This window comes from Ambystoma mexicanum, chromosome 5p (assembly GCF_040938575.1).
Source record: "Ambystoma mexicanum isolate Mex_15411 chromosome 5p, UKY_AmexF1_1, whole genome shotgun sequence".
NCBI lineage: Eukaryota > Metazoa > Chordata > Amphibia > Caudata > Ambystomatidae > Ambystoma > Ambystoma mexicanum.
The window spans coordinates 923865847-923888803 of record NC_090930.1 but is presented as its reverse complement, the minus strand read 5'-3'; the positions used below and the strand labels follow the sequence as shown (position 1 = coordinate 923888803).

General features: G+C 46.4%; 1 protein-coding gene across 6 annotated transcripts in view; it reads right to left on the bottom strand.

Annotated features, from left to right (window-relative positions):
* The window catches only part of LIMD1 (LIM domain containing 1), a 681428-nt gene that overhangs the window by 461032 nt on the left and 197439 nt on the right, over positions 1 to 22957 (bottom strand). The window contains exon 1 of one of the 6 annotated variants that reach the window (XM_069613348.1): positions 3088 to 3427. The exons of the other annotated variants lie outside the window; for them this stretch is intronic. Coding sequence (XP_069469449.1) covers positions 3088 to 3151 — 64 coding nt within the window. The 5' untranslated portion in view covers positions 3152 to 3427. Of the gene's footprint in view, positions 1 to 3087; positions 3428 to 22957 lie in introns of those variants that run through there. 6 annotated transcript variants of the gene reach the window in all.

The following is a 22957-nucleotide window of genomic DNA, read 5'->3' as shown; positions in this document are numbered from 1 at the left end:
AGACTCAGGCTTTCTGAAGAATACTGAGCTGTGCAGTGAGAAGAGCAGGTCCCAGGAAGGGATAGACAACTCTGTTCTAAGAAGCATGGGCCTTTCTAGAATAAAAACGCTCAGTGGAGCTCCACTGCAAACATCCTGGTCCAGATCTCAGAAGAAGCCCATGGTGCAAAGACTCCTCCCTGGGGAAATTGAGCGGGTCTGATGAGGAATAGAGTACAAATTATGATAGATAAGGGCCCCATCCTCTGCCACAGACAGTTTCGCTACCTTGTTCATATGTTGTTGTTCTGCCATCTTATAGCACACCCTGGCGTGAATTGGAGAGACTGCCTTGGAGAGAATCGCTGACTACGTGGTGCTGCTCCTCTGTAAGGAGATCGCTCAGGCTGAAAAGTGTGGGACGTTTTGAGCAAAAGAGGGGCAGACCAAGGTCTTGCCTGTAAATTGGGGCCGACTGAAAGCTCTGAAACTGGGAAAAGGCTGAACATGCTACTGATGCTGGCCCTCGATCAGAAGCCGGTTGAGGGAAAGGCCTGAAAAAGTCCCCGAAATAACCTCAGCAAAGCGACGTGGTAAAAGAGCAACCCAGGAAAAGCCACAGAGGGCCTGCCCCAGGAAAGCAGCATCGAGTGGCACCTTCCCAGGGTGCCTGGCAAGGCCCTGTCGGGGCCTCTGGCTCGGGTATAGTAGGAGCTCGACTTAACCCCTGCATGGGCCCCCTCCATGACTGGTGACTGAAGTCTGCTGGCCCGTAAAAACTTTGGTATCCTTGGGCTAACACCCGGTGGAGAGGAACTTGGGGCCAAAGAAATTCACGAGGACAGTACACCTCCTGGCCCAAGCGCAGGCAGTGACGTTTTACCCAGTCGGGATGCCTATTCGACCCTAAAGTCCAAGCAACCACTCCCCCACCTACGACCCTCACCCGGAAATGTGAAAGTTGGCTCCTCTAGCCTGCCCCCTTTCTGACCAACAAACAAACTTCCATCGTTTCAACTTTTCAAATGCTTAAAAGCGAGATATTGTGTTCGCCACAAATTCAACAAGAAATGCACACAGAGGTGAACAAATGAAAATACATTTTGTACCACAATTTGTATTGGTGCTCTCCATGGCGTGCTGGCTACGTGCCATTACTGAAAGCGCTCGGGTCTATTTAAAGGTAGCAAGGCCAACACATAACATCCTGCCTCACAGCTGTGCCTCCAGCGTCGCTTCCTGACACGCGCCGTCCTCTCGCCACATCACATTTCGAAATGTGTTTAACTACAGCAGCCTCTCTAGATACCAGAAACGTCCCAACGGCTATGAAAAGGACTCCGGACACACGCACACGGCCTGCATTTAAATGCACTCCTCGCAAACAAAGATCTTAAGATTGTACGTAAATTACGCTTTCACTGGGCCACGACTAGTCTGCAATTTTCAGAGCTGCATCAGCATTTATTGTATTTCAGAGACTGTCGCGCAGCATCAGAGTTCAGCAAGGTGGACACTGCGGGGGCTTTATATTAAAATTTGGGACGAGGCTTGCATTTCAACTCAAATATAATCAACAGGGGGGATTTCCCTTACTCTGTGATTTGTCCATGAAGAAGTGATGATGTACACAAATGAATGGGCACAGACCAAGTTGTCCACGCCATCCCCCTTTTGCATTCAGACGTACTCCCAGAAAACGTAAGCCTGCAAAATTACAATCATGTTTACATATGTATTTCTTGCCACCTGTCCGCAAACCCAGCCGAGGCAGGAAGACTGTTCCGCCTCCCTCTGCCGCCATCTTGCTTGTAACGGTCCAACGCTTGCCATTGCACGTCCTGCCCATCTGTCATGCCGTCCCTCAACGTAGCCATGCTACCAAGGTTGCACAATGCAGCAGGGATCGTATCTTCTCTCTTTTTTGTATTCTTTTTTTCAACGCCCATGCCCCCAAAGGTGCTAAAAGCCCCGTACAAGACCAGGCAGGAATTCCCAGCATCCTTGTTCATGCCCTTGCTTCATTAGGGACATTAACATACATGGCAACATTCTGAGTGGGAGACATTCCTCTCAACTCGCACGCTTTTGGTGGGGGGTCATCTGCCTGTTAGTAGCTCTCTCATCCGCCCAGCCCCATATAAGTAAATTTAGCAATAATCACCTGTTCCAAGAGCGGGAACGGGTAGTAATGGCCGGGGCCCGAGTTAAAGGAGAAGAAGAAAGACAGAGCGGCTGCAGCAGTGGGTACCAGCCGCCGCCACAGCCATCAGGTAAGTGGGAGTGGGAGGGACGGGGAAAATAAAGATGAGGGAAGGGAGGGGGGGATGCGGGATTGGTGAAAGCAGCCATCAGGTTGCTCGGAACCCGGGCTTGGATCAGAAGATTTAGTCTGCGATCCAAGCAACCGGATAGGTTGCTCCCTCCGCCCGGGTGTTAATGTGTTTTAGCCAGCCGAAAACAATATCGGGTCTTTTCACCCGCCGTAGGGCCGCAAAATGTTGAGAGCTACAGGGAGATTATCACCGAAAGAGGGAGAAAGGAATTTCCCAATAGGATTGTATTGCAGTTAGAATTATTTTAGGCAGGAGAACCTGAATAGCAATAATTCGGGAGGGTTGCCATGTATGTGTTAAGTTGGGCTTCTGGGCCACTAATGGCCCGAAATGAATGCCCCACCGGGTTCTCAGGGTTAAAAAGCACTTTAGCAGGTTTTCAAGCTGCAAAGATGAACCAAAGACAGAAAATCAAAATATTTTGGATGAATGTGGAGACTGAATGTGAGATCCAGAGAGAAGTGCTCTGGTCCCAAACCCAGAGAGTACTTTGAAATGCCTATAATGTTGGATTAAAAAAATATAATTACATTAAATAGACTGCCCAGCATTCGGTAGGAGGGTCAATCGAGATTTGTTATGAGTGAAATCTATATACAATGAGGATTAAACCAAGGTTAAAAGGAAACTGAAAATCAAATACTTATTCATCACCCATGTCCACTTTAGCATTTTCTGGTCAAAAATCATTAAAAATTTGAGTCAGCATTAGCTTTTGAGCTTGATTAAAGCACAGGACAAACAATGTCAGGAGACAAAATACAAGACTCACCAAAGTAATCAGCCTTGGGCTGAGAATCAGACCCCTTCTCAGCGAGCGCTTCACATTTTTCCATTGTAGACCCACACGCTCCAGCCGCTACCGGAGGGCTTCACATAGCATGTCTGTTTTTGAGTTTATTTTTTTGTTGTTGATGCTGTTGGAAAAATCCAGGAGAAAGCCTTCACGCCCTCGATAACCACAATAGGATGAGGAAGAGAAAATAGTCTCCCGCTGTGAAAGTGCATCCAGAGCGATCCTCTGTAGTCATGCACTGTGATTATTCTTAAACTGAAGAAAAGCACCAGGTTTGATGTCAGGCTGCGTCTGAAGACTAGTGAGCAGGAAATCAGAGAGAGGGAAGCTTCAGGTTGTCAGAGTGCCAACTATCTTGGGTAATGTATAGCCGAGCTAAAGGCTGCTTTTCCGGTCCATAGTTTATACTCAATTTAGCAGACAGCCTCCTCTGCACAGTGGAAGTAAGAGCGGCGTTCAGAATGAGGAAGCTCCAAATTGTGAAATCCTGTTGCATTACAAATCCTCGGAAGAACAGACAAGACACGTGAGCTAACTACTAACAACAAGAGGGCTCTTTATGGATTGGTTTTTGCCTCAAAACCTTATTTTATCCATGTATTACCTATCTCTAATGTCCTACCCATTCCAGATTGGGTTTCCAGAATTAAAGCAAGGGTTGTGGACCTGGTCAGCACCATCATTCACATGATGTCCTGCAAGTGGATCAGTTTCACCCAATTGAAGATGAAGCCATCTTTGCTAGATTCCAAGATAATAATGGTTCTTATGGCTTCATGCTTTTTAATCAGATAGGGAAAATAGTCCTCTGCTCATTCTCAAAGAACAGTGTTCCATGATCTGGACCCACCTACGTTTCCCTATCCTGGATCACAGCAATTTGGTAGGCATCCGTCCTAGCACATTATCCAGTTGAAAATAACTACTGGCTTAACAGCAGCAATATCAGTGCTTCTGAAGGGTTCAGCAATGGTCTCCTAGCTTTTTCTAAGAAAAGCCAACCTGATGCATCAACACCACCCAGGATGAAAATGTACACTTGCCAGTAGCTTTTGTTCATTGATTCAGGACGAGTAAGAAATGGTGTGCCGTGTATCTGTATAGAATTTAGATGGCAAGTGACTTTTGTGTATAGCTGGCTAGTAAATTGCACCTTGAAATTATGAGCCCTGAACACCACCCGATCCAGCTAGCGCTTCTGCGGATGTGGTTTGGACGTTATAGAGCACACACAGTCGTAGAAGCCCATTTCCTCATTGTGAATAGTGGATCTGAAGAGTCTGCCCTATTCACATTGACCTCCAATTTGAAGACATGCTTCCAAGATAAATTAATGCATCTATCGATTTTTATTATTTAATTGAAGTTCCTTATTTGCAGTGTCTTATATACCAAATCTAAAGTGTGCACAATGATGCAAAAAATGAGTTATGTTTGTGTGCAATTTTTTGGGATGCTTATGATAACTAAGAGAATAGTGTATGTGAGGGTATAACCATTAGCGAGTGCACTTTGGCCACTTGAGTCTATGTTGTCCCATGATAACTAAGCTCGTCTGAAAAACGGGTTTATACAAGTGTAAACTGAACTTGCATTAAAAGGTTTAAGCCATTTTACACCATCCATTTGTTTGCCGAAAATGGGAGAGCCGTTCTACTGTAAACGAACACCACCAAATGACCTGTTCTCTGGGAAGGTGGTGATTCAGGAGAGTCCACCATTTTTTCCCACCATCCGGTTTAGTTCACCCAACCGATGGGGCCCTCCTGCAGAGAGACGGTCACTGTTGCTACATCACTCTTTCTGGGAATCCAGTCGCTTTATGCATTCTGCAAAGGCAGCAGACGAGATTGAACATATCCGTCTAGTTGATATTCCGAATATTGCTTCTCATGATAACAGAGCGGCAAACTAGGGAAACTTGTCAGGCCAGTAGAAAAAAATGTTAGCCAGACGAAAAAGGTTATGGTATGAATATGGGACACAAAGGATTTGAACAAAACACCAATCACTGAAACAACGCTCTAGTAACATTAGCAACAGTGACAGCAGAGGGGCAAGATTCAGTGTTCATAGGGACTGTTCCCAGTGACCATGCCTGCCAGGATGCTCAGTGTTAGTAGGCCTTGTATCCATTCCCCATCAGTGTAAGCATACAGTTAGTTTAATTTAAATTCCCTCTGGATCTGTGGCCATCATGATAACGGCCACCATGCCCGCCCCTCCTTTATGCCATGTGTGCCAACTTAGTGCACACCAGGGTCTTCAATGTTCATGCCATTCAGTACCTGTTCTCTGGGTAATAACTCATCTGGGTCAGTTCACCAAAATGCATGTCGATCTATTAATGCCCAAGTGCTTATGTCAATATCAATCTGTGCCAAATCCCCAGGCTCATTAACTATTCTGGCCAGTTTCCGTGCAGAATCCGTCACCATCAACAGGAACCCTGGGGCGGATTACCACAAGAGTCAAAATTCCTTCAAACTCGCCATCTAGGACCATACACCTCAGACTGCACTGCACCCACCCTCGCACAAAGGTCACGGTGCAGTGGCACTTACATACATACTTTCTGCATTACTCCTGCAGTATTGCCAGTGATTGTGACAGTGCAGCCAGCCTTCTTTTGAAAGAAGGAACATGCATACATTCAACAAGTATTCCTTCATTTTCATGGAGGCACTCCTCATGCAAATAAGGGCACTCCCTTATTAGCATGCGTGCTGCCAGCAGACGTGCCACACCTTCGGCATTACACCAAGCTGCGCTGCAGCACCCGCAGGAGAAACACTATGTGCTGTTTGCACAAGAGTGTTTTGTTAATGATATACGATATGCTATGATTTGGTATTTATAACCCGCCTGTACACAAGGGTTTCTAGGCACCACAAGACAAGGAGGGGAAGGTTAGGGGGGGGGGTTGGCAAAGGAAAGCCAGAACAACAATCCTACTAGGCCTTGTGTCATTCGGATCGTGCAAGTGCGACAACAAAAATGCAAGGGGGAAAGGGAGAGGAGGAGGTGCAGGTGAGAGGGAAGGGGAAAGTGCAGCCAGGGCAGCACGGCTCTGGGTAAGTGCAGGGAAGGCAGAAGGGCAGCAGGAGTTAGAGCCCCTAAGTGCGCGGTAGGCCAGGAAGCAGTGCAGGAAGACTGGTCAATGGAGGGGCCTGGTACCCTGTGAGGCTCTGAGTGTACTCAGCAATCAGCCAGGGCAGGCAGACAGGAAGGCTAGCAAGGATGGGGGAGAGAGGAGGCAGAGGTGAAAAGGATGGTCTTGAGCAGCTTTCGGAACTTCAGGTGGTCCGGCTCAAGTTTGAGAGGGGCAGGGATGCCGATCCAGAGGGAGGCACCTCCAGAGGAAAGATCTACCCTCCTGGCCCCCCACTCTCAGCTTGGAGAAACGTCTGACCATCAGAGAGTTTGAGGTAGCTGAGCAAAGGGCACTGGAAGGAAGGTATTTAGAAAGAGTTGTGTGTAGTGTGGGCCCGGCCCCAGAAAGCCTTGTGGATGAGGCAAAGGGTCTTGAACTTGATCCTTGCAGCCACTGGGAGCCAATGCAGTACTGTTCTGGATTTGTTGAAGGGGGCTGGGGGAAGACAGAAAGAGAGCTGTGAGTCATCTGCATAACACTGGAAGTGTGCTCTGTAAAGAAGGACCGCTTCACTGGGAGAACCAGAAGTCCGCATCCAGCTTCATTTGAATTGCTCAGCACTGCGAGCCTGCATACCTCTTGCCTACGAGCCGTTCGCTTCCTGGAGGAGGCGGAGTCAGACAGATGAGCTGAAGTATCGCAATGTCCCTGAAATGGAAGAATCATGGGGAAGAAATAGGTTAAAATAAAAGCATGGGCAATTCCGAATTGGCAGAGTGGCTCACTCACAACTTTAAAGAGAACCATGAAACAGTAGAATATGGCTGGTTAGTGAAGGAGTTCGAAATCAAGAGAGGAGCAAACAAAAACAATGTCCTTGTAAGGAAACACGCATATAGTAAAGCCCTAGTGGAAAAGCGAAGGGAATAACGCTTAGCACTGAGACGCCTTCAGAAAAGTACCCACCCGAATAAAGAAGAAGACATAAGACACTGTAAGCAGTCTTACAAAAACTGGTTAAAATCTTCCAGGGGGTGGAGAACACAAGCAGATGCAGAAAAAATGATGGCAGCAATAAGTACATCTAATTCAAGGTCCTTATGGGAGATAATTAACAAAGGTGACGACTTCCAGACAGCCCTAACCTCGAGCAATGTGTCAAAGGTGCAATGGGTAAAATTCTATACAGACCTCTTCCAGGAGAAAGAGGCAATTAAGACAAAACAAAGACCTGGGAATGAGTGGCATATTGACATTGACAAGGAAGACATATTATTAAGGATACAAAAGCTGAGCTCATCAAGAGCGGCCGGCCCGGACAGCATCTCGAACTGTATGTTTAAGGAAAACAAGGAAGAATGGGCCGATTTTTTTCTAGTATTATTCCATCAGATACTAAAAACTACAACAATCCCACAGTCCTGGAAAGAGGCTCTAATCGTGCCGATATATAAAAAAGGGGACCGTAATAACCGGAGGAATTACAGGCCAATTGCCCTCCTAGATTCCATAGGAAAACTGTTCTGTTCGATCTTGCTAAGAGATCTAAAGAGCTGGGCAATTAGGACGGGAATCCTAGACAAATGACAAACAGCATTCATGAGTGGTGTCGGAACATCTTTGAACTTATTCATCCTGAATATGCTAAAATTACGGGCACTAAAGCAAAAAAAGAACATATACCTGGGCTTCATCGACCTCGAACAGGCCTTTGATGGGATCTGTAGAGAACTGCTCTGGGCTAAACTAAGAAAATGGAAATGTCCGGAGGATTTGCTTGAGGCCATCCAAGAACTCCATACAAACACCTCAGTTCAAATACTGATCTCCAAAGGCGGTGACCTGACAGAAAACATCTTCACGTCCAAAGGCATAAAGCAAGGCTGTATTTAGCAGATATGAAGGAATCCCAGGAACAAATTCGAGCATTTCCCCCAGTATTCCAGGATGAGGACCTCTCATGGATCTTATATGCGGATGATGTCGTATTTATAGACCAAACCCCAATAGGTCTACAAAGACGAATGGTGGAATTCAAGACCTATTTAAGTAAAAATCACTTAAAGGTCAAAGTGAAAAAATCTATGTTCCTAGTAATGCAGTCGGCTCGAGGATCCAAAACCATAAAAAAAAGGATTCACTTGGTCATTGGACAAGCAACCTCTCGAAATAGTCAACTCAACAGTTTACCTCGGAGTCCTTATCAACAAAAATATCAATGAGCAGGCACAACTGAATTGTATCAAAGAAAAACTAATTAAACTATCTAATCAAGTCCGCGCTCTTCACCGACGCTACGGATCCTTTTCAATGATGCCACTAATTTTATTTTATAAACAAAAGGTTGTGGCGATTTTGACATATGGAGCCGAATATTTGCTAAATCTCCATTGGAAGATGTGGGGGGTACTTGAGGCATTCTTCTGGAGGAAGGTACTTAGGCTTCCAAATTGTCTTTCCATATCTACAATAAGGCATGAACTGAGACTGCAATCAATGGAGTCAATAGTGTTGTGGAAGACACTCTCGTTATTTCGGAAGTGTATCCTAGACAAACCCCCTATTTTGTTCAAATTGTTGGCGAATAAGGAGGTAAGAAATGCAGATCCCAACTTCAACACTTGGAAACAGAATTGCTTTGAAATTCTAGAGCACTACAATATCAAAACTGATACGCTCAAAGAAAATCCAGATAAAGCAAAGAAGAATATACGGGAAAAAGACTGGGAAGTAACAGACAATCTAAAGAGACAAAATACAAACTGTTATAACATCATCTGTGAACGAAAGACCTTGAATGACCCCCCGCCGTACTTGCGAAGATTTACCTCACCGAAATACAGGGACCTCCTAATGAGATGTAGGTTAAACATCTTGCCAACCAGGGAGGTTTCAATATTTAAGGAAACAAATACCAGTGGAAGAGGCTTGATGTCGATTCTGCAATGACCAAGAGATGCTGGAATCAATAGAACATTGGATGCTCTCTTGTCCTGCACTAAACACCCAAAGGAACCTATTTTTAGGAGAGTGGGTGGTGAATATAAACATGTCAACGGACGAGGCGTACTGGGAAAGAATTTTGACGGTTCAAAAAATTGGACCCACCCTGGAAGCCCTAAGATTCATAGAATCGGTTCTAAAGGGACTAAAAGAGGGCAACAACGCAATCGGAGAGCGGGGAGATGTCCTGTAAGAAGGGTGGGGAATGGGAAAGGTCATTAACTGAGTTGTTAAAGGTTGAAAATTTGTATTTAACCAATAAAACAAAAAATATATAACACTGGAAGTTAGAAGAGAGGGAGGAAATTAGGTAGGCCAAAGGGGCCAAGTAGACATTGAAGAACCAGGGTGAGAGTATAGCGCCCTGGGGGACACCACAAGTGGAGAGAGAGGTGGTGGAGAGAAAGGACCCAAGTTGGACCTGGGAGGGTCAGTCCAGGAGGAAGGAGGCCGTCCCTGATCCATGATGTCTTGGTTCTCGCAGAGTCTATAAACCAGGATGACGTGATTGACCGTGACAAAGGCAGAGGAAAGGTCAAGGAGCATGAGGACAGCGGGAGAGCTGGAGTCAAGGTTAGAGAGCAGATCTTCACAGGTGTTCAGAAGGGCGGTTTCTGTGCCCCTAGCTGCTCTAAAGCCAGACTGAAGGTCACGTAGACAACTAGAAGATTCAGTGTGGAGGATTAGCTGGGAGATGGCTAGCTTTTCCAGGAGCCTGCCCATGAAAGGAGTGATAGAGATCAGGCGATAGTTTGCCGGACAGGAAGGATCGGCAGAATGCTTTTTTAGGAGGAGATGCACAAGACAGTGCTTGAGGAGAGAGGGGAAAGATCCAGTGGCAAAGGAATGATTACTGAAAGCAAGAGAAGCAATGTGGTCCCTGATAGTTCTGGAAGAGCAGGGGATCACCTGTTTGGAAGACACTTTCATAGATCGGACTTGTCTAGAAACATCATCATCAGATATTATTAGGGAGAAGGAGGAAAGAAGGACAGGATAGGGGGAGAGGAGACCAGAGAGGGCCTGAGAGAGGTAGAGGGAGAGAGACAGGAAGAGGAAAGTGAGGACATGATGTCCTGTGTTTTAGTGGTAAAATGACAAGCCAAAGCTGAACAGAGGGCTTGGGAGGGCACAGTGGAGACCGCAGTAGGATTGGCCAGATCTTTGCAGATTTTAAAGAGCTCTGTTGTTAGAGGCCACAGAGATGCACGCTTGAATATGGACCCTCTTCTTGGAGAAGACGGAGGGCCTGTATTGCCTTTGGAGTAGGTGGCAGGCCAGTTTGTCAGAGGAAAAACACAATGCCCTCCACTTCCGCTCAACTACCCTACACTTACGTTTCAGAGTGGCCAAACCGGAATCATACTAAGAGTTGCACTTGGAGGTAGGCTTCAGACGGATCCTCATGACATGGGTCAAGGATGTCTAGAGTGTTGGAGATCAAAAGATGCAGGTTGGCAATGGCTGTGTCAGAGTAGGAGTCAGCCGCAGGAGTAGGCGGAGCAAAGAAAGTGGGGCAAAAGCAGCCACTGACACACGTTTTGATTGAGAAGGAAGGTTGCAGTGCTGGGGTGGGCTTTGCCTGGGGGACAGGAAGCTTCAGGTGAGAGTAGAGCAGAAATTGATCAGTCCAAGAGAGGAGTAGTGAGAGGGTTAGAGGGGGAGATGTCTGAGCAGATGGGAACATCCAAGGTGTGTCCGGCAGAGAGTGTCGGACCAGAGTGTAGAATGGAAAGGGAGAGAGAGTCTTAAAGGTTGCGGAAGAGCCCAGAGGAGGGGTCAGAGGCATCCAGGTGGACGTTGAGATCTCTGAGGAGGTGAAGATGGGAAGAGGAGACAAGAAGAGAAGAGGTGAGGTCCACCCATTCACAGACGAAGGGAGAGACCTGGCCAAGTGGCCTGTAGATGATGGCTACAGTTAGAGAGAGGGCAGGAAAGATACAGAGCCTGCAGACCAGGCATTCAAAAGGAGGAATAGGCCTGTGTGGGAATGACAGATGCAGGAACCCATTCAGGAAAGATAAGGGCTACTCCGCCTCCAGGCCGATTGCTTCTGGGCTCGGAGAGGTTCTTGCAGCCCTCTGGGAGGAGAGTGTCAAAGCTTGTGACTGAGTTGGCTGTGAACCATGTCTCGGTGAGAGTGAGGACATTGAGGTCAAGGTTTTTGAGGAGGTGGCAGATGTCAGAGGAGGGTGACATCAGAGAGAGAGTTGAGGGTTGGTGGAGCAGGTTGCCACTTTTGAAAGACTTCCGGGCGGGGTACAGGAGTGAGGTACAACCAGCGGAAGTGGCAGAGGGGCCTGAGAGAGGGCAGAGGCAGTAGACAGAGGTGGCATAGTGGCCAGAGTGGAGGTGGACAGGGGTGCCAGAGAGGAGGCAGAGGAGGAGAAACGACAAGGCAAAGGAGCTGGAGAGGAGGACTAAGGAGTAGTAGAAGGGAAGAAGTTGATAAGATGCAGGAGACGCCTATCAAGAAGGAGGAGATTGGGCTGAGAGCCCTGGGCCATGACGGTGCCATTTGATAGATATTAATGATGGCTATGGAGGAGTGGAAGGAGGCCAGGATGACCTCCCATCGGGCACCGCCATTGATGGGAGAGGAGGAGACAGGATAGAGAACAGAGACCATATGAGGGGTCCATGGGTCTGGGGAGGCAACGACAAAGTGGATGTTGGTGAAAGTCGGTCTGGAGGACGCACTGGTGTAATTATCAATTATCAGCGATGGGCAGGCCTGGTTTGGAGACCAGGATATCTGTTATGTTTTACCTATCCTGTGTTTGCAGCTATTGCCTATCTATGTGTAAGTCTGTATATGGAATGTTAGCATCAGAGTGTTTCTACCCGGAATGTTATTGTGTGAGTGCCAAGGTTCTGATAGTCAGTTGGAGAGTGAGCTTGGCACAGGGGGACCGGTGGATGTTTCTGTTACCATGAACTTGTCCTGTATTGTAACCTAATTGTACTTACCTATTGATACGAACCTACTAAAACCATATAACTTAATCAAGTAACACTGGCGTCGAGGATTGTTGGAAACTGGAAGAAGCAGGAACTAAAAAGAAACAAGGAGTACAATAAAAGACTTGGACCAGGAAACAAAGGTGGAAAGGACGTTAACCACCAGGAAGAAGCAAAGACCCAGAGGCATCCACCGCCCCCCCCCCCCCGGCCCCAAGGTAAGCGTGCCCCTGTTGCACTAACAAGTGGCAAGCCTAGTATAGTGCTTTGAAGGGCAGCGCTGTGCAGCTGTGCTATATTTGGATTTGGCCATGGAACGACAGTGATCATCAATAACAGCGTGTAAAAGGGCCGGGGAAACATATGAATAAAAGTGGCCTGCATTACATGAGTAACAGTAGAAACAGCGGTTGGAGAGACATCAAACATTGAAGCAGTGTTTTAAAACTATTACCGTCCCAGCATTTCTTCGAGCTGCAGCTGCGTCAATGGATTGCTGGTGTGGTCCATTGTGTCGGGCAGCACTGCTGGGGGTGACGGTTGGCCCGGAGAGCTCTGTCCATGGCTCTGGTTCAATTCATTATGGTGACGTCACTGAGTCACAGGAGGTATTGGCGATCGTTGCTTGCATAGAATGTTTACCCAACGTTCCGGGAGCCTGCGGTAGACAGCATCACATCTCAGCAATGTAGTTGAAGACTGGAAGAGAGCACCTTTCAACGTGCTTGTGACGTGCCCTATTTCCGGATATTACTGAAGAATTCTACGGCAAAAGAAGAGGGACCTGGCATAACACTGCAACATACTCTGAAAGTATTACGGCAAGTGTGAAACTGCAGTGGAGTGAAATTCCTTCAGGACCAGAGCTTATATCGAGACAAAAAGGGAAGTTTTGGTATATGGATATAAGGAGAAAAGCAGTCAATGTGAATATGTTTATTTCATGTGTGTATCACACTATTTCTGCGATGCCATGAGTTGGCACGAGGTACTGTTTTAACGTTTCTTCAAAGCCCACACAAAAGTAAGGCTTCCGACAGCTGTTACAATGAACCCATATTACAATTTTGAAATGCAAGTGAATTAATGCTGGGTTTGAGATTTCTAAACAGTAACCAGTAGACATGCTGTTTGTATTACAGTGATTCCTGTTTTTGGATAGTGCCAATAGTGTTGGCGAGGCTTGAGACATTTTTATATCTTTAGTGTTGTTGAGACCACGTGTTGGGTGGTATGGTGCCAATGTGTTTTTTGTTTGGCAAGTATAATTTGGAAATTGCATGGACCAAAGGCTATGGTGCCAATGTGGTTATTGACAAGTTTATATTGGAATTGGCATGGACTCAATGTTATGGTGCCAATGGGTTCAGCAGGTTTTAGGAAAAGGTATGAACCTAACAACCAAAAGAAATGTCAGTCAATGATATATACAAGTTTTATGCACTAACCCACACTTCTGTCCACAGTTACATTTCAACAAAGACTCTCCTGGCACAAATATTGTGGACTTTTATGTGGGCATCTAAATATTGGATTTTGCTGAATTAATCTGGTCGTTTTGGTGTGGACATTGTGATTGAGCGACCACTGCATTTAAAAAAAAAAATATGTTCATACTTGAAATGTTTATTGAGAACATCCTAAATGCACTATTGTTGATAATAACAGTTTTTTTCCACAGGTAACATCACAAAGGACTTTGTTGCTGAATATATATTGGGACTCAATTAATGTTGCATACTCTTGTTTACCAAATATTATATGCGCACATTGCCTAAGTGTGTAATGTTATTCGGTGAGAGAGTGGGTGTGTGCAAATTGAAGGACGGATGAGATTCCCGACACAGTTGTGTGTCACATATAGGGGGATGGAGAATCCTGACACAGTGGTGTGTCACATATGGGGGATGGAGAATCCCTATACTGTGGTGTGTCACATATAGGGGGATGTAGAATCCCGACACTGCTAGTGTCAAAATTGTGGAGGATGAAATATCCCGACACTGTTGGTGTCAAATATTGTGTGACGGGTGCCAGAGGAGGAAGATGATGGTTAGTGCAGTTGGCATGCTTTGGAGTAATGTCAATGTGCTCAGTGGTGAGCATTTATTTTTCAAGGTTTGTGGCCATGTTACAGACCTGGTTTTATGTAGACACCTATTTGTGTCAATGTCAGTGTTATAAGACAACGACATTGGGCTTGGTGCCAGCATGAGGGTGTTTAGTAGACACTCTTTGTGTCTCAATATGGATATGCTTTAGGCAGATAGAGGGGTATAACCCTGTGGTTTTGTCAGGAAACCTTGTTGTTTGTGAATGTTGACACAGGGTTAATTGGTTGTTGTAGGTGGTAAAGATTGTTTATGAGATGGCGGGCTGGTCCCATGCTACTGAGTTCCATAAGTGGCATTTATGGTTCTGGTGATTGAATTGAAGTGGATTGGCTATTTGACAGCCATATTATGGACTTAGGAGGGAATAGCATTTTGCTTTGATTAGTTTGCAGGATGGGTTTTGGAAAGATAGTTCTTTGAGATAAATTGTTTATATTATTGACTTTTCCTTCTGTTTTCTGCCTTCATTGTGATGTTATGTAAAGGGGGAGATGTGTTATGTTTTACCTATCCTGTGTTTGCAGCTATTGATATCTATGTGTAAGTCTGTATATGGAATGTTAGCATCAGAGTGTTTCTACCCGGAATGTTATTGTGTGAGTGCCAAGGTTCTGATAGTCAGTTGGAAAGTGAGCTTGGCACAGGGGGACTGGTGGATGTTTCTGTTACCATGAACTTGTCCTGTATTGTAACCTAATTGTACTTACCTATTGATACAAACCTACTAAAACCATATAACTTAATCAAGTATCCCTGAGCGCTCATTTCAACTCTCTAACCCCCATCACAACAATATCCTTCTTGAACTTTTTCCTTCCAGACTTAGTGAGAGGGATAGGAAAGCAGACACAGTAGCAGTTTGAGAAGATGGGAGAAATTGAGAGTAACAGAGGGCGCAAGAATAAAAGAGGAGAGGGTGAGAAAGAGCAAAGGAAGCACAACCCAGAGCCTTGCAATGCAGGATGTACAGTAGGGGAAGGTTCACACAGTAGGAAGCACACTGGAAACACAAGCTGGTAACACACCACAAGGGGAACACAGGACACAACATGGACTGAAGACAAAGGTGGGGGGTACACAGCAGTACCCAATAGAACCAACAGTAGTCAGCAATAGGGTGCACAGGGACAGAGCAAGTAAAGAGGGGAAAGGCCTCTTCCTTTGACAGTCGCTGCTGGTTGATGCCTGTGCTGCATGCTCCCATGTCAAACATCGGCAAACACCTTCTGTAGCCGCTTCAGTGATATGATATGGCATTTATAACGCGCCTATACACAAGTGTTTCAAGACGCAGTGGAGCTGCCCTTAGCCTAGGGCCCTTCGCCGGATGGGCCCGCAACGGGCAGAGGGGCTGCCCTGGTCATAACAGTATAATGGGGCCGCTCGCCCAATCAGGGGTCAAAGGAGGAGGGAGGGAACGAGAAAAGGGAACAGGAAGCACAGGATTAGGCAGGCCGCGATGCAGCGATGGAAAATGGTGCCAACAAGCAAAAAATACTTTTCAATCCAAGTGGGAGCTCCAGAATGTAACTGCACACCTGCTCTCCATGCGAAATGCAAAGCCGCCCTAGTGCCTTCCCTGGTGTTGCCAGCCTGCCAGGTGTGGCTTGGAATACCATGAAACCACCATTCATCTTTTCGATATTTTAAATAGAATGGTGTTAAGGTATGAAGGGAGTGCAACCATGCTTGGCAGCACAAGCACTTCTTAGCAGGGTTGCATTACTGTATTGGCACTTTGCAGCCTTTAAATACGGTGTCCGTTAAAAGGAGTATGGCTAAAACAACATTATGGAATACATTCTGCGTTTCCTGTTCACGGGTCGCTACACACCGGGGCCCGTTTACAAGGTCCAGTCCTTCATGATCGAGAATAGCCTGGCCTTTGTCCTTGAATGCATGCATACAAGAGGAGCTGCCAATCATCAAGCATACTTGAAAATGCAAAAACCGCGTGCTGCACTACTGGGCTGCACTAAAATTAGAAAATAAACCTCGCAACAGCCACTGTAAATAAATCACTTACAACATTAAAACGCCACCAGTTGCAAAACCCGAAAGGCAAAAATAGAACGTTACCTGACCTCTGGCATAAGCTAGCAGCACATGTAAAAGGCATGTATCATTCGGGTACAAAGCGAGTTTAATGCACAACCTAAATAGCTGCCAGTCCCAGGTTTCCAGCTGGCAGCATTCTCACACGCGGCGCCCACGCGCACGCTCCCTGATGCCTGCACTAGCCGATGAGCTTACCATTCAGGAGGAAATTCCGTCTGGGTACACCCAGAGCCGTTGAAGGAAAGGGGAGAGGCAGTGGTAGAGCAAACAGTTGCACTGCAATACGGTTACTTAATCGCAATGTCATTCAAAACGTAACACCCTGTGGTGACTGAAGGACTTGCGGAGTTGCTTCCCTGGTACAGGCTGCTGTGAAGAACATCCACAACCACCAGGGATTGAAAACCTGTCACCAAGAGCTCACATGAACCAACATAACGCACCCACAACGCCTTGCTTGCTCTAGCACAAACTGGCTCTTACTTTCGCACTGTTCGATGTGCAAGCTGGTCAATTTGGTGTAACCAGGAAATAAAAAACAGGGTGGGCTTGTTCCAGACACACCTAGCTGGGCTCATAAGGCAGGTTGAGCCCTAAGAAGGGAAGGGCGAGCCAATTGCCTCACTGGCCACGCCCTGGCCACATCACTCGTGATGTTTGAACCCCCTGGTGCAAGCTGGAACGAGCCAAGCGACACCAGGTGATATGATGGCCACAGCAGTACTGAGCTGCACTGTGGATTACCAAACGACATTCCAATGGCTGAAGCACTCATGCTGCAAACCCAATGCCTCTGGGGACTGGAAGCTAGTTGTGTTCCACAGCTACTGATTTAGGTGGTCAGTGAGACCTGCTCATAATATTGAGAAAGCATTCAACAATGATCACTTCTGGACTTGCTAGTGACCACGTGCTCCTAGCCATCAGTACAATGCACTACTTCAAAGTGCTGTGAGCAATTGGCATAAAAGACCACTCCAAGTGTCCTGAGCCAATCATACAATGCACTATGACTCATCTCAATGATGATTGTAACTTATTTGCTAACGTGTCTTTCCAACAACAATCCTACATGTGCAGCGCCTAAGTGATGCACACATCTGCCACTACGCCCAGAACTGCTTGTGTGCAGTCCTAATGGCCTCCTAAGGCTACAACAGCCACCCCGACCATTCACATTTGACTCACCAGTCCTCTGCAGCACAGGAATTGGGCTGGAACAAGATGAGCGGAGCTCCAGCAAAGTTGGTCTTGCTGGAGGGCTGCCAGAGCTCTGTGTTGTCGCGAGGCCCAGGGGCTGGCCTAGGAAACTCCCAGATCAGTTACAAAGCAGAGTAATGCGCACATGCAGCCCGCGCTTGCCACGCAAAGCAGAATGCACAAACAGCCTCGCATTCCGTTTAGAAGCTGTCCAAATTTCAATATGCAGACTTTTTATTTTAGGGTGAGTATTGGGACTAATGGAAATAGAGTCCAAACTTCCATTACTTGCTGAAAAGAGTTTCTTGCTGAATCACTACCACAGATATGTTCCAAACTTCAAATTGTGGGCGATTTGTGGACAACATTACGTTCCAAAATGTACTTTGCTTTTATGCAAATCACCAGGCTTGGGCTCAAGTAAGAGATCCTGCACAACCTGACCTGGATCCATGTCCCTCTCCCCAAACTCCTCCCCAGCTAGACGGTGGTTACCAGAGGACTTCTTACCGTTTCCAGCACTGGTCCGATGGACCCATTTCTCAGAAATATCACTAGAGGGAAACCCAACCAAAACGCTATCATACAACCGGAAAGCGTTGTTATTCACTGCAAAGTGAAAGTAGACATTTAGGTTTATAAATGTACGTATATGGTTTAATGTGGTGTCTCACACTGCAATAGTTGTGCAGTGCTACATGGCACTAGCTAAGCAGCTATTTAGGGCACAACATTTGCACTAGCCATTGGCTAGCAATAATTGACTCTTGGCGAGTAAGAAATGGTGTGCTCTGTGCATGTGTAGAAGTCAGGCGAGGAGTGGATTTTCATTGCCAACTAGCAACTTGACATTTTTTAATGTGCACATACAGCGTTACTAGATCATAAACATCTCAAGTAGAGCCAATAAGGATATAGATTTTTTAAAATAGTTTTCCCCTAAATTGCATCAGTAGGAAAAACGCTGTTCGGACTAAATGTTAACTCAACCCGACTCCCAGATGGGAAAAGGGAACACAGATTCAAATATATGTTGGAGAACTTCATTCGCTGGACGAATTGTGACTGTATAGAAGCAACCCATTAATACACACGCCAAGCCTCCATGTCTAAACAATTGCACCACGTTCTCCCATCTGTGCGCAGGGTTTAAAATACTTGGGCATCCCGGATGGAAAAGGAACCATGTTGCACCCACTAGTCGATCCAATCATCAACCTAATCAGAACACAGACTAACAAACAGGGTGTGTGGCGTAGTGCAGATCCTTCCGCCTGCAGGAGGCCGCATGGACGTCTGTGATAGGCCATTCGGGAGCCCATGCTCGGATCCAGCTGAGCTGCAAATGCTCATTCGTTGAATTTCAGAGGGGAAAGTGAGGCACCACCATTGAGGGCAAAATGACTTACGCGTGCACCCAATGTTTGCAATGGAGGAGGTAATTAGGTCATCTGTTGCTCTGAACAGCTGGCAGGGGAGAGATAGTGCGGGAGAAAGGGCAGTAAGTGATGTCTTAAGAGTTCTGGAGATAGGACAGAGAGAGCGAGGGCAATTTAGTAGACCAAACATGGTCGGGGGAAGTTTCTGACACAGAAAACAGTCCGTTGATGGCGGGGTCACGGAAGGCCAAAAGGACAGCAGCATTATTAAAGGCCTCTTATACAGTTTTAGCATATACGTCATTGACCAAGAAAAGAAAAGTGACGGGAGAAAGGAACAATGGGACTTGAGCCAGGTGACTTGGGGGAAGTTTATAAAGGTAGAGAGGACTCAGTTTGTGAACAGCTAACAGCCAGCAACACAAGTTCTTCAAACACTTGAGGCAGGCGCAAATTGGCCTGCCCTACATCCATGGACAGAAACTCCAGGGGGCTAAATAATGCACCGCGTTGCAAAAATAAATGGGGGAGGAGTGCAGGGTGCAGCACAACACTCCTGTCAAAAGGCCCAGAAGAAGTATTGGAAGTGGACCAGTTACCGCCAGTTACCGTGGCGCGCTCCGGCTGAGGAATACACAAAGTGAGTTTGTAGGGGTAGTGAATAGAGCGACATACAGATAATCACTTGTCAGATTGTGAAAACAAAGAGGAGGGAGTTATTAAGGGTGAAAGAAACAGGAGGCATGGTGAAGTAAGTGGAGGTAAGTGGAGTGAGGCAAAGGTCTCTGTGTCCAGAGTGTAGGTCTGAAGGTGCAAGATGCTCACAGAGAAGGAAGTTATCAAGTGAAAACGATGATGTGGGCCAAAGAACGTCACAATAATGTTGGCAGGATCCTAGGGCCAGGAGATTGAATTGGTGTGGCAGGAGCCTGAGGAGCATTGAAAGGAGCGTAGCAGGATGCTACTGCGAAGGGAAGACTGGGGCAGCGACTGGGATGGAATTGCTGGACCATCAAGAGCAGTCAGAGAGGGTGTGGATGGCTAGTAAGATACAATATTGGGTGCAGGCATGGACAAACTGAGCGCTGAAAGGGTAAAAATAATTAGAAAGAAAATGGGTGAGGACAAGTGGGGTGGGTGTTAGCGGGTCTCTCCGTTTGTTTGAAGTAGACGTCCTAGGGAATGAAAGACAGCAAGGGAGCAGGGGAGAAGGGATTGCACACTCAAGTAAGTTGGTACATATGGAGACACAGGAATTTGAATGGTAAGAGGATCAGAATTTATGAAGTACAGAAATGGGCCAGACCATAGGGTTGGAGAAATAGGGGTCCACAGAAAACGTGACAGAAGCAGTGCTAAGGAATACATAAGCTAGTGGCCAGGGTCGCAATGAGGAAGACTAGTATGGCATTAAAGAGATTGCCTCATATGGGTATTACAAAACCATCGGGGCGCATCAAATGGCAAGAACGGAAGAAACCAAAATCGGTGGGGAATTTATTGGTATATTCAAATTGTTGCATAGGGAACAGAGATGTGAGAAAGAATAGAATTTAGAAGAAGAGGAGCTAGTTTGTGGGTCAAGGGTGCCGTCAAACTGAACACCAGCTTTTCTCATATAGGCCAATGTATATAGTGTAACATTTCCAGAGCGTAGTATAGAGATTTTTAAGTAGTTGGATGTCATCAGGAAGGCACAGAACATTTTGGATAGATAGTATGGCTGCAATATGAGAAATTCCTGTCACGTTTGGGAGGGGTCCACTCATTGTCATTGGGGGGTGACTGGATATGTATTTGTGGCTACAATGGGTGGCTTTCACAAGGCCGGTGGATGTGGTACATACTGCAAGATATATGCCGTTGCCATGCATGCCCTTTCAGAGTCGGCTCAAACAAGATGGGTTGGGAGTTATGCAAAAAGGACGTGAAGAGTGGCGGTGGAACATGTTGGGCCTTCAATAGAGGTGCATGCAGAAGAGTGGTGTTGTCATACAACTGCTCTAAATGTGCAGGAAGGCACCCAATCACTCAATGCTATGGCCAAGTTGGCAGAGGGGTGTAACAGGGGCGGGCCTAGGAGATGTTTTGGAAAAGGTTCATATGCTGGTTAAGTTTACAGTCTTAAAGGGAGTTCTGGCCTATTACACAGACAGGAAAAGTGCTAAGTGAGGGATTTTGTTTTGGCCTCTGAATATCCTACAACGGAAGAAAAGCAGGAAGGTGGGCAGAACATTTGACATCAGTAAAGGGCCATTCATAACATATGTGAATAAATTACAGAAGTAGGTAATGGAAGGCTAATGCACTACCTTTCATGGCCAGAAAGGACATCAGTCAATGATTTTATTGGTTAAAAAGAGTGCAAGGTGCTGCATTCCAACATCGTTAGGGCGACTGGGCAGGTCTGGGACTGGGGTGGGAGCGGAAATGGCCCATAGTGATATAAAGTGGGCATTCCGCATACTCCTGTTATATCCAGATGATTTCTATGGGAAAATATACAATTTGAGGGTGCCATATTTGTGGACAAGGCCATGCCAATGGGGTGCTCTGTATCATGACCTTTGAAAATGTTCAGCACAGTTTTGCAAGGAGCTTTTCAATAGAGATCCGGGTCAGAGGACTTGCTGCACTTCCTGGACTATTTTGTGTGAGGCACAGAGACACTGCGCACACTGATGGCCAACATTTCAACAAGTGCTAAAAGAATTTGCGGTGCCATTGACTCCAGAAAAGAGAATACCCGGCAACATGCTCAACGTTTCTAGTGATGGAGTTGGATTTTGAGGAAATGGTGTCTTGGTCATCCCCCCATTAGACCCCTCTCTCCACGAAAAGCTACTCCAGTTGAAAAAGCTATTAGCAGAGGTTTTGGTGGCTAAAAAGAAGCAGTGGAGATTAAGAGAGTGGTAGCTGGGGTATCTTCATTTCGCTTGCAAGGTGGTAGCATCTGGAAGGCAATTCTGCAGAAACATGGCATTTGCCATGAGGGGAGTTGATCAGCTCCATCATAGGCTGCAATAGCTCTGGGGATACGGGGGATGGGGGATTTTAAAGTATGGGAAAGATTTTCTGCTGAGCACAATGGAGTCACAGTGTAGCTCCCAAACAAAGACACAGTGTGATGTTCAGATGTACCCTGATGCAGCAGGGGCAACAGGATGTGTCTGGGAGGGACCATTGTATGTAGAGCAATGTTGGATGGAATGATTAATGAAGGAACACAGCATTGCCTTTCTGGAATTTTTCCAGATGCTTTGGGGAACGGTTCTGCAACAGAAGAGCGAGCTTTCACTTGGACAATTGCAATGTGGTGGCAGTAGTAAACAGGTAGTCTACCAAAGGTTTGTGGGATTTGTAGTTGCGGAGGGTGTTTGACCTGCAGTGTCCAAAAATCAACATACAGTTTAGACTTCGACATATACCGGGAGTGGACAATTGAATCGCTGATGCACTTTCACTTTTGCAGTGTTTAAAGTTCCGTGAACTGGTACCAGAAGCAAAGGATTTACCTGTGAGGATGCCTCAGGATGGATAGAAGCTGGTGTATGAGAGTGCTGCAGCTCCTAGAAGGGTCATTGTCCACATCCACTAGAGGAGGTACGAATAATCAGGCGGAGAGATGGGTAGGAGAATTTTAGAAAGTTGGGCTAAGCTGCGTGGCAGGAGAAATGATGCTAGAGAAGGAATTACATTGGGGCTGTTGAGAATAATAATGGGTGCATTGGACAGGATACTTGACCAGTCACAATTTGGAACACTGCTGCTTAAGGCTACTTTTTCATTACTATACTTTGGGGCCTTCTGTGTATCAGAACTGATAACGGGTAGCCGGCTAAATTGTCTATACAGAGAAAACATCATCTGATTAAGGAACGTGTGAAGGTTCAGTTCATCAAAATCTCCCTAGTCGAAATTCCGGTCTGCCAACTCCATCAAATCCTTCTCCCAGTCCACCCTGTCGCTGATTCCCAGAGACTGAATCTGTTTTTCACCCTGCCCCATAACCATGTTCCTCCACCCAACTCACTTCT